General features: G+C 33.7%; 1 protein-coding gene across 1 annotated transcript; it reads right to left on the reverse strand.

Moving 5' to 3' along the window:
* Positions 1-10,651: 10,651 nt before the first annotated feature.
* LOC120134471 lies at positions 10,652-11,266 on the reverse strand. Its single transcript, XM_039150909.1, has 2 exons — positions 10,927-11,266; positions 10,652-10,827 (listed from the first exon to the last, which is right to left on the reverse strand). The coding sequence occupies exons 1-2, from the start codon at positions 11,159-11,161 to the stop codon at positions 10,652-10,654; spliced, it is 411 nt and encodes a 136-aa protein (XP_039006840.1). The 5' UTR covers positions 11,162-11,266.
* Positions 11,267-11,737: the final 471 nt, after the last annotated feature.

An 11,737-nucleotide genomic window follows, 5' to 3' on the forward strand; every position in this document is an offset into this window, starting at 1 on the left:
AGACCTTTGTGTTCAATGAAAGTTGTTTTAAGATGGTCACTCTGGAATGACACCTTTTGTATTTGCATTTGGCAATTGCATTTGCATTACATGTATTTATTTAAGCATTTTACATGCATTAATTATAAAAACACAGAAATAATTTATGGAAGGATATGTGACAGTAATCACAAGATCATCCATTCATACTACTTCCTCATCGTCATGAATAAACAAATGGAAACAATGGAGCAATCTCATAAGGAATCACAAGATCAGTTGCAAGAGCAATTGGTCGGGTTACAACAAGATATGAGGAATCAAGCATCGAGTTCTCTGCAAGGCGTATCGAATCAAATGATCCATGAACTGGTACCACAGGCTGCTGGTGAAGAGAAAATGGAGGATAAAGAAAATCAATCTCATCAGACTGGTACATCAAGAGTGATAATTTTCCCTAGAACATCTAACTCAAACCTAGGGATGAGCCTCGTCAATTTTGAGCAATTTGAAGACAAATTCAGGTGGTTGAATGAAGCCATTGAAGATATGAAGATTGTTAATGCCCCTCACAAGAATTTAGAAGCTAGAGAACCCAGTTTGGTCCCTGATTTGGTCATCCCACATGTGCCTAATTTTGAGAAATATGATGGCACTAGTTGTCTCATAATTCATCTGAAGATGTTTTATAGAAAGAGGGAAGATTACCTAAATAATGACAATATGTTGATTCATTACTTCCATGATAGTCTTGATGGGCCAGCTGTAGTATGGTATAACCATTTGAACAAAGAACATATCAAGACGTGGGTCAACCTAGCTGATGCTTTTCTGGGGCAATATCAATATGTTAAAGGCTTAGCCCCAAAATGTCATAACATTCAAAGGATAAGAATGAAAGCTACTAAGAGCTTTAAATAATATGCCCTAAGATGGAGAGGAGTGGCAGCACAAGTTCAACCTCCTTTGTTAGAAGAAGAAATATCATATATGTTTCACGATTCTCTTCCAGCTCATTTCTTTGAGTTAATGCTGGGAAAGTCGACGAATAACTTCAAGGATCTTATGATAGCTAGGGAGTTAATTGAGGATACAATCAGCAAAGGAAACTTGAAAGTCATTTCCAAACATCCAACCGATCAAAAGGAACAAGCTGATGAGGTGAATGAATGTTACGTCCAGAGCTCTCATAGCCGTAAAAGAAAATGGGCAGCGGGTTACTCGAGACGTTCAAAGAAAGTCCCAAGATCGAAAAATACTTTGAAAGTGTTCCAAACTCTTATATCAGACATGTATCCCCATTTGATTGAAGGTTAATACCTCACACCGAGGATAGTGAAAGTACAACCAGACCCTTCTGCTCACAGCTATGATAAAGATAGTGTTTGTGATTACCACTTGGGGTATTGGGACATTCTACGGGAAATTGTACGCCATTTTTAAAAGAGATAGAGATGTTTGTGGCAAATGGGACATTGACAGAGGAATTGGTGGAACAATGGATGACGAGCTTGAGTGGGGCATCAAAGAACAATATGTACATCCGTTTGAGTTAAGTACCACGACATTAGATAGGTAATGGGGAATCCTAGGTATGAAGAGAACATTTCATTCTATCATGAAGATTTATTCCATTTGCAGCATCATGTTTGAACTTGTTTTTCATCATTCATCAATTTTTTGTAATGATGTTTAAATAAATTCATGTTACTTTAAGGATGGTAAGCATTGAATCGAATTTGCAACTTGAAATTCTTTGAATATCAACTGAATTAAAAACTCTTTAAATGATTAGAGTTATAAATCTTTGACAAGATGACAAGGTTGAAACCTGATAAAATAAGGACCTTGACCTTATCCCTAGAAGATATAATCGAACACTATACCTTTTTCTTGCAGGGGTCAATATAGCCTTCTTCTATCATAAGGAGATGAACAATAGGATTGGTATTCAGGTATGCACGAGAACGGACAACATAGGGCATCTCTTGTGTATGATGTCACGAAACTGAATAGACCACACTTTTGTTAATGACGTTCAATGATGATTATGATCTTTACTGATGGAATAGTCGAGTAGATGAATCTAGTTTAGGTCAGTTGCTTGGAAATTGAACTCTAACGTAGAGATTTTCTGACTTTCAACAACACCTAGACTATGATAGGGTTTTCTTGACAAGCTTAAGAAATTGGATCTGTATACCCGGATTATAATATTATATGTATACAATAAAGCTTGAGTTGTCCCTCTAGAGCAATTGGTTAAACGCCCCGACTTTATGGACAAAATTCAGCTAGCCTAATAAATGTGATTATATTATATATATACAATAAAGCTGAGCTATTCCGCTAAGGCAATTGGTTATAGAGGAAACTTGAAAGCCCTGGCTTTCTGAATAGATTATATTTAAACCATGACCTTGATCGGATATTTGGCAATTCGGTGTATGCTCCACTATGATTGTCAAGTCAAAGACTTTGTGATGAGATGAACCCTTCAGCTAGCCCGATAAAGGAAAATTACAATAAAGCTGATTTCAGCTAGCCAGACAATGGCAAATTAAATCAATTTTATGAATAAGAAGTTTCGGTAAAAATGGACTAAGGGAGTTAAGGAACACCTGTTATAGTCAATTTCACACGAGCACTTAGAAATTTCATTTTTATATCGATATTTCTGCACTACCTTGGTTAGAGGAGTCTAAAAAGCTGGAACAAATGGAAGATTTCAGAGAACTGAAATAGAAGTGTTCTAGAAAGTCTAGTAATTGATTATGCTAGTTGCGTCATTTTGTCCGCATCCGTTTAAAATACCAAGCCAAGAAAGAGGTGCATGTTAAAATGTTCACGAAGACTGATAAAGAAATGAAATTTTGGTGGCCGAAACCTTAAAAAAAGGGAAGCCAACCTGAAGCCAACTTATCAATTTCGGCACTTTTCAAAGAGTTATAACTCTGAAAACATTAAAAAGAGTTATTGATTCTTTTTGATATTCTTTGAACTCATGTTTATGATTTGATTTAATTGTGAGCTTGAATTAAGGGGCAATTTTTTATAAAATTCTTTCATTCTTTGATCCCTAAAATAAGAGAAAGAGAAAAACATTTTCAAACAGGACAGTCTCAAATGTCAAAGGTCCTTGAAGATAGAAAGATTTATTCTGCCTCTGTTGTAGAAAAAATAAATAATGCCAGAATAGTGAAGCATTTCACAGTATTGAAAGCAAGTGGTCCGAGAGATTAGAAAGACTAAAGAATACAACTTGTAACATTTCCTTGTGATGTTGTTAGTAACCCGCCAAGAAGAAGATGGTCTCATTATTCAGAAGGGGCATTATCCCAACTTGTATAAAAATGCAAGACATTTTGTTAAAAGAGTTGACCACTTCTTAAGTGTTTGTGGAAACATGAAGATAAGCCCTCGAGCTATTTGATAATACTGTTGTTTAGTGACACCAGATTGAGACTATTCAAGTTATGATATGTTGGGCACAAAGAAATCCATGAGTACCCACTTTGCGGCATGACCAGAAATCCATATCATGTTGGGATGACAAGATTTAAACCAAGAAGATATTGAGAATAAGTCTCACAACTTGAAGTGTCAGGGGCAGACCGTGAATTTGAGCAGAGCTTAAGTTGTAGAGGAAACCAACCGAGCATCAATCAATGGCAGAGACCTTAAAGAACAACTCAAAAATCGTAATTGAGCCAATGACAGAAATAGGGCAACATAGTCATATTTCTGACTATAGCAAGAAGTTAGGAGAGAAAGTAATTTCTCCGAAATGAAGATAGAAAACAAAGACAACAAGAAGATAGAAGAAGATCAGAAGGCTCTTCAAAAATGCAAGTTGGAAATTATGAGTTATTATACAGATATCTAAAGCAAACCCCAGAGAGGAATGATCAAGTAGAAGAAGACTAAGTTCGTCACTTTGAAGTCAAATGAAGATGAAATCGACATTTATGCATTCATGAGAACATCATTTGCATAAAAGAAAATGCATTATACTAATACATTTAATTGCATTCATGTTTCATGCATAAACACATGGTTTTGACAGATCTTCCAGTGAAAAGAGAAGATGCAGGATGTTGAAATCCCGACAATTGAAAGGTAGAAGTTAAACATCAAATACAGGGAATCATGTTTACAGAGGCAGAACCTGAGGAACGCAGGGGACAATCCATAGAGGAAGCATTGCTTTGAAGTGGGGCACGTGGACCGATCATTAAGTCATTTTTATGAAGTGAAATAAGAAGGATTTCTCATTAAAATATGAAATTTGAGATTTTGAAAAATAAGTAAGGTTTGTTACCCAGTAAACAATTTAAGTCCTTCAGGCCATCAGTAAGTCTTTCGAGCATGATGATGAAATCCTTCGGATCATCTATAAGCCTTTAGAGCAAGATGATAAGTCATTCGGTCCATCTATAAGACCTTCGGGTAGGATGTTTTCACATGAATTTGAAAAATAAGAAAGTGATGTTTTAAGGAAATGAAACCTTTGAAAACTAAAAAGGTGATTTCCAAAATTTCTCACTTAGTAAGTCCTTCGGGCCATCAATAAGTCTTTTGAGCATGATGTTTAAATCCTTCGGGCCATCAATAAGTCTTTCGAGCATGATGATTAAATTTTTCGAGTAATTTGTAAGCCTTCACGGAAGAGTAGTGAAGCAAGTCATCAGTAAGTCTTCTGAGCATGATGATTAAATCATTCGGGTCATCTGTCAGACTTTTGAGCAAGGTGATAAGTCCTTCGGGCCATCTTAAGCCTTCACAGAAGAGTAGTGAAGCAGAATCACACCAGAAGATTATTCGAGTTCTACTCCCTGAAGCAAGAGGGAGCGAACCCGTAGGTAGAAGATTATTCGAGTTCTACTCCCTGAAGCAAGAGGAAGCGAACTCGTAGGCAGAAGATTGTTCGAGTTCTACTCCCTGAAGCAAGAGGGAGCGAACCCTCTGGTTGAAGATTGTTCAAAGAAGAGGGAGTAGATCCCTCATCAAGTTTTAAACCACGAAGATGGAACTGGACAAAAACGCACTGTCTTTTTTATCTTTGCCCTATTCTTGTTAACTCAAGAATGAGCAAAGAGGGGCAGTTGTAGACACCCGTTTTTGTCTGGGTTATAAATATTATATTATAATTATTAATATTATATTATAACTATTATTATTCTAACAAATATATTATTGCGTTTTGTAGGCCAAAAAGCGAAGCCAATTATAAACAGTACAACCCAGTCCATATCCATTACAATTGACCTAGCATGAGCCTAAAACCAGCCCAAGTGAGACCCGGTTACTACCTGACCCAAACCAATTGGAGCAAGCCTGAGATGCACCCAAAAACCGGGGAGCCTCTACTTGCCAGCTATCTCACTTGCTCAACCGGCTTCAAGCATATTTGCAACGGTTATGAAAGAGAGGAAGAAAACTGCATTGGTAAATCGTTTGTAAGTGGGGGGTTTTATTAACCTGTCAATCAGTAAAGAGAAGGGGGAACGAGAGAACGGGACATCATCAGGCATCACAGGAAAAAAAACGAAGGAAAGGACGACCATTCGAGTGAAAGGAATTAGAGAAATACAGTGTAAAAAATAGGGGTTTCCCCTTAGTTCCTGTAATCAGATAGTAAAAGATAAATATAAAAACATTTTCCTTCATCGTTTTACATCGATTTTTCAGCAAAAACAACACAAAAAGAAAAAAACGAAAGCATTCATAAAGAACCAGAGAGATTTGTAAAGGGTTCTCTATTCTTTTTGACAGAAGCAATACCAAGCAGGACACACATCATAAGGTTTTCGATTCACCTTTTTTCTGTTATTTCTCAAAACAATGTAAAAGGGGAGAGGAAGAGAAGGAACCAACCTAATGTTTTTCCATATTCGTCGAGCCATTGAAGTGGATGCAGCCGGTTCAAGATGGGTACGTCGAAGAGAAGCTTCAGTGCATCGGGTGTAAAGCTCGTCTGGGTTCATTTAACTGGGCAGGTATGCAATGCAATTGTGGAACTTGGGTGAATCCTGCTTTTCAGTTGCATAAAAATAGGATAGATGAATGTTATATGTGAGAAAAGGAATTAAAGAACCAGGATTGTTATGTTGCTTGATGAACTAACCTTAATAAATTCCATGAATGAATTTGGTAGTTTGTTGTGGGAGATTAACATTTGTAGATTATTCAATAACCAACAAACTGCCATCTGATTATAAGGGATGGTTATTTCTATTAATTGTTGCTTATGTTTCTTTAAAAAGAATGGTTTTTGGTTGAGGAAGAAATGAGCAAGAGCGGCTGAGTTATTAGTTTAGTTTAGGTCTGTAAAGTTAGGTTTTATACAATAGCTTTTGGGTTAATTAATATTTAGTCACTGAATATGAAAGTTGAATTAGGTTCTAGTCCCCCAAATTTTAGCGTGTTTGTATTTCAGTCACTTGTAAGTCTATATTCGAATTTTAACCTTTTGTGTTTGTCCTAATTTCGCTATTTTTCCAGTTTTAGTTTTTGTTATAATTTTGTTGAGTTATTCACGTGTAGATCCTTTGTTTATTCGTGTGTTTTTATTTAAGTCCCTGGTTTATTTTTTATTTGTATGCTGAATTTTGCATATATTTAAATTTAGCCATTATTTTATTATGTATATATTTTAAAATGTATAGTTTGACATGTTATGTTTTTATTTTTATATTTAAGTCACATTTGTACATTATATGTTAATATGCATGGTTTATAGTTTTTAATTTTAAATACACGTATAATTTTTTGTATGTCATGTTGTATGATATTTTTAATTTTGTTTAATTAATTTTTGGCATGACATCCTTTTTTGCACGATTCGCATGGTAACCTCATTTGCATAACTCGATATATTACATAATTGGATTAAGTGTAATACATTTTTAATTTAAAATTGTTTTAAGTGGGTTGTCATAACGCATTTGAGGTCCGCTTTTAATGATTTTAAAATAAAAGTGTATCCCCTTAATGACGCCTAAAAATTGATCAATCACTTTAAAATTTGGGAATAGAAGAAAAAGAAATGTTCGACTATTTAAATTTATCGAGAAAAGATTGTTATAGCTTTTAAGATCTGGTCTCGATATTTATAAATAATCGAACATTCTTTATCTTTCTAAAACGACTCGGTAATTTTAATTTAATTTATTTGAGTGCTTTTGAATGTTTTTAAATTTATATCTTTGTTTTATGGGATCAAAAGTCAAATAAGGTTCGAATTTCTAAAGTTCATTGCAAAGACATTAATTAATCGACTAGGTACCGTTTTAGGGCGTTGTGAGGGTGTTAATCCTTCCTCGCACGTAACCGACTCTCGAACTCAAATTTTCGTAACGCATACCTTAATTTGTTGTTTTAATTAAAATTAATTTTTATTTAAAATAACAAACATTTTTGGGTGCCCAATCACACCCTAATCAAATATTGGTGGCGACTCTTTGAACCGTATTTTTTTTATCGTAAAGGAAATCCAAAAATTTTGAAACGAGAGGTCTTTTAAATCGCATTTGTTTTTAAATTAAAAATCAATTGAAAGAGGTAAATAAAAATTAATGTGGTTTTTTAAAATATCACATTTTCACCTTTTGAGAAAAAAATCGTTTCGACAGGAGTAAATTGGTTAACATTTTAGATTAAAAAAATATATTATGCTTTCCATAACAAATCATGTAAATTGCATAATTATTATGGTTGCAACCTAAAAAATTATCGTCAAAAAACTCATGTAACATTCTTTGTTGTAAATGAAAGTATTATCAATTGTTTAACTTTATAGAGTATACATGGTAATATTTAGGTTAAAACTCATCGTAATATAACATTATCTGTTGTAACCGAAATTATTATTAATTATATAATATTTTAAAATAGAAAATATATCATTTTAAGTTAAAATCTCCCACCAAATTCTTTTCCGCACGACAGAGCTGCCGATGAAATTGTTAAATTCGTTTGATTTTAATTTTGTTGGAAGCATGGATAAAAGAATGTGTCTAACATGCCAAATCTATACTGTTGAGGGTTGTTTCATCAGTTGGAAGGCCATTTTAAAAACTATTACTAATATTTTGTCTACTATTGAAGCCATTTATATGACAATTAGCGAATTTGTAAAGAAGTTGGGATAAATTATGCAAATAGTCTTTTTTCGATATGATCAGTTTTGGTCATCAATTTAAAAATTAAGAATATATGGTTACTAATTAACATTATCGATAAGTTCTGCTTAAGTCTCTCCGCCGTTAAATTTTGTTAAAAGTTCAACACACCATTACAACCCATCAAGTTACCCCAACTGGCCAACACCAATCCTGTTACCATGTCTAGACCCTACTCACATCCATCTCCACCATATGATGAACAGTGTAACATAATCACATTACACAATCTCCTCTCCGATCATCCCTGCCTAGAGTATCCTAAAATACGCGCCATCGTATCAGTCTTAGGCACTGTCGATGACCTTCGAAAGCCACCATTTGTCCATTGGCTTCCTTCCACGAACCTTCTCGATTGGTTGGATCTGTTCTTCAGTTTTCAAGGTGACAACGTGAAAAATCGAAGGGACCTTGTTCTCCACTTGCCCGGCGCGCAAATGTGTCACTCTCATCCGGTCAACAATGTTGGAACCTTTCCAAACATTTTCATCTGAGAGTTTTGATGTCAGTTGATCGAGAATTACATAAAATGGTGTTGTTACCTCGTGCAAGCATCCAACCTTTGTGTGTCGTACAGCTCCAACTTTGATTCTGATAGTACTTGGTCTCGGAGAGAAATGATTTACATTGGACTTTACTTGTTGATTTGGGGAGAATCTACGAATTTGAAGTTCAAGAATGAATGTGTTTCTAAACTGCGTTAAGAAGTCATGGATTCTATCATTATCAGGCGAAAATGTATTTCTAAACTGCATTGTGAAGCCATATAACATCGAGGTGAGGAAAAGATAAAACAAAACTGCCTCTCCTGATAAATGGAGGAACTATGATGATTTCAACGAATACTTCTGGAGCAAGAAGTGTTTTCTTATTCTCAAATGGCTGCTCGATTTCAACCGAATGGATCAATAATATTAAGGACCATTTATCCTTAATTTTTAAATTGGTAACCAAAGTCGATCACACCGAAAACAAATGGGACAGTTCGTATAGTTTAGGCAAAAAAAAATTATTTGGTCAAAGAGATTTTGTTTAGTGAATCTAACGAATTTAAGATCAAAACAGTATTTTCTTATATTTCAAATAATGCTTGATGAGATGACGAAGCTCATGGATATTTGATTTCATTTGATGTGTGATATTATTATAAGCAAAGTTAACTCATGATAATCTTTTGGAAATGGTGACTAAGCCATTTTCTATATCCAAGTTTGAGAATTACTCTCTTGCTTAATGTTCTTTATTAAGAAAATATTACTTTTGGAAATAATATTATTGGAATATGATATTATTATAGGAATATTGTATTACTTTGTTAGGTTTATTTAGAATGAATGTAAAATTACAGTGTTTGGTTAGAGGAATATAAGATTACTTGAATGCATATTTTATTTAATTATCCTTGTGATATATATTTTTTTAAAATAAACTTTAAAATGAAAATTTATAGAAATATTTTAATCATTGTATTACCTAAATTTTGAGAAAAAATAAATTTAATATATAATTAGTATATTAAACTTATATTTTAAAATAATTTCCACAAATATCATATTTTTATATAAAATATAATAAAAAATAATATTATGGTCTTGGGTGGACAAAAGTATTATTTTTCAATGTCTAAGATCTATTTTTAATAACTTAACGTTATATATTATTTTAAATAATTACATTTTTACAATAATATTATTTTTCACCTCATAAAATATAAATAATTAATATATTGAATATTAAAAATATAAATAATTTTAAATACTCAAATTTATTAATATTTTACTAAATTAAACTCTTTGTATATTATTATTGTGTTTATAATTTTGAGTAAAGTATAAAAAATAAGAACCGAGAATAATCATTATAAAAAGAATTCATTAGTCTAAGGGTATTATTGTCCAAAGTGGTAAAAATTATCTAATACCTAAGAATTTGGAGGTAATAACATTCCAACCATTTTAACCAAAAAATTCTATTATTGGGAAAATATTATTCTTGGATAATAATCTTTTTCGTGAACTAAATATGAAAAATGTAATTCTGAAAAAATAGTATTCCACTTGGTAATGATCTATTTCGCGGACCAAACGCCCCGTTAAGGGTTTAGTGAAAGAGGTGAAGAATCTATTTTTTTTTTGTCGAGATTCAGATTTTTTTTGTCGCCTTATCTTGTACTTTTAAAATTCATTCCAATGTGGATACTTTTAGAGTTTGAGATCTGAAATCAATTTGGCTTGGTCCAAAAAGTTCATAGTGCGACTTGATTGGAAAAGAGATAAACTAGGGAAAATGTTGAAATGTGGCGAAGAAATAAATGCATACTAATCAGCCATACATTTCTTTGTCCTCTACATGGTGTAATTTCAGTACAAACAGATGAACAAAAGCAAGAACAGTTATATTCCAATCCTTGATTTCTCTTACTGATGACAGAGCTAAAGGAAATCGATGATAACGGACTCTTAACTACGACACCGATCGAAACGAGATGGTCAATCGGAAGCAAGAAAAGACGATTCACGGATTACTGTTCCATTCTCAGGTGGGACTGGGAGTGGGGCAATCGGTGATGCCAGGAGGGATACATCAATATGAGACTTACTAAGGGGCAATGGCATCTCGACATGATGTATGGCCACAATTCTCCCATCCTCCATCTCTACATTCACTGATTCCAAACCCAAAACACAGATTCTAAGATTAAACACTTCATCAGAGTTGTTTGAGACTGCAAATAGTCATTAAAAGATGAGATTCTCATAGGTACCTGGGCGAGACATCCACCACAGAGTGAAGAAGCAAATCAACACGACGACGGGAATGGCATGGATCCAAATCTCAGCCAATGGGAACACTCCGGAGCGAGAAGCTCCTCTTTCCTTCTTCGCGGGGTTTCCGGCCGGTATCGAAACTGGAAGTTGGCTGCCGCCTCTCATCATCTTAAACTCTTTTTTCTTTTCTTCAAGCTTCTCAAGAGAGATTGATTTGATGAAATAAAACATTTCAAGTGGCTTCTTGGATGAATATCTTAATAAGGATATGGGGTTTCAGTTAATCAGTTAGGGTTCTAACAACTTCTGGCGGGAAATCTTTTGGTAAGTGACTGGGTTTCACTTAATATACACTTCAAATATTATTTTTTTAATCCTTACTTACTCTTGCGATTGCTTTTCATGCCGTTTTATGATAATGCACAAAGGTTTTAGGTTAGATTTGAGAAGTTTAAGATAGTTTTCGGTAAAACATACATCATATTCATGTTTAGGAGGTTAAAATGAGTGAACTATAAATCTTATAGTCTAATGAGTATCGGTGAAGATGGAAGATCGACAGTTGTGAACAACTACCAATGATAAGAGATTTTGATTGAATACATAGATCATACTTATATTTTATTTAAAATATGTGAATAAAAATAAGGGTTAACTACATGATTGATCACTTTTGTTTATTTTTTGTCCACTTTCTTCAATGATTTCAATAAACATAATATTTGGTCACTTTCGTTTTTTAACTAAGATGTGGTCACTGAAGGTTAGCTATCGTTAGATCTTTAATAGATTGCTGACATGACACGT

Source organism: Hibiscus syriacus, unplaced genomic scaffold, assembly GCF_006381635.1.
Source record: "Hibiscus syriacus cultivar Baekdansim isolate YM2019G1 unplaced genomic scaffold, ASM638163v2 tig00001818_pilon, whole genome shotgun sequence".
In the NCBI taxonomy this organism is placed as follows: Eukaryota; Viridiplantae; Streptophyta; class Magnoliopsida; order Malvales; family Malvaceae; genus Hibiscus; species Hibiscus syriacus.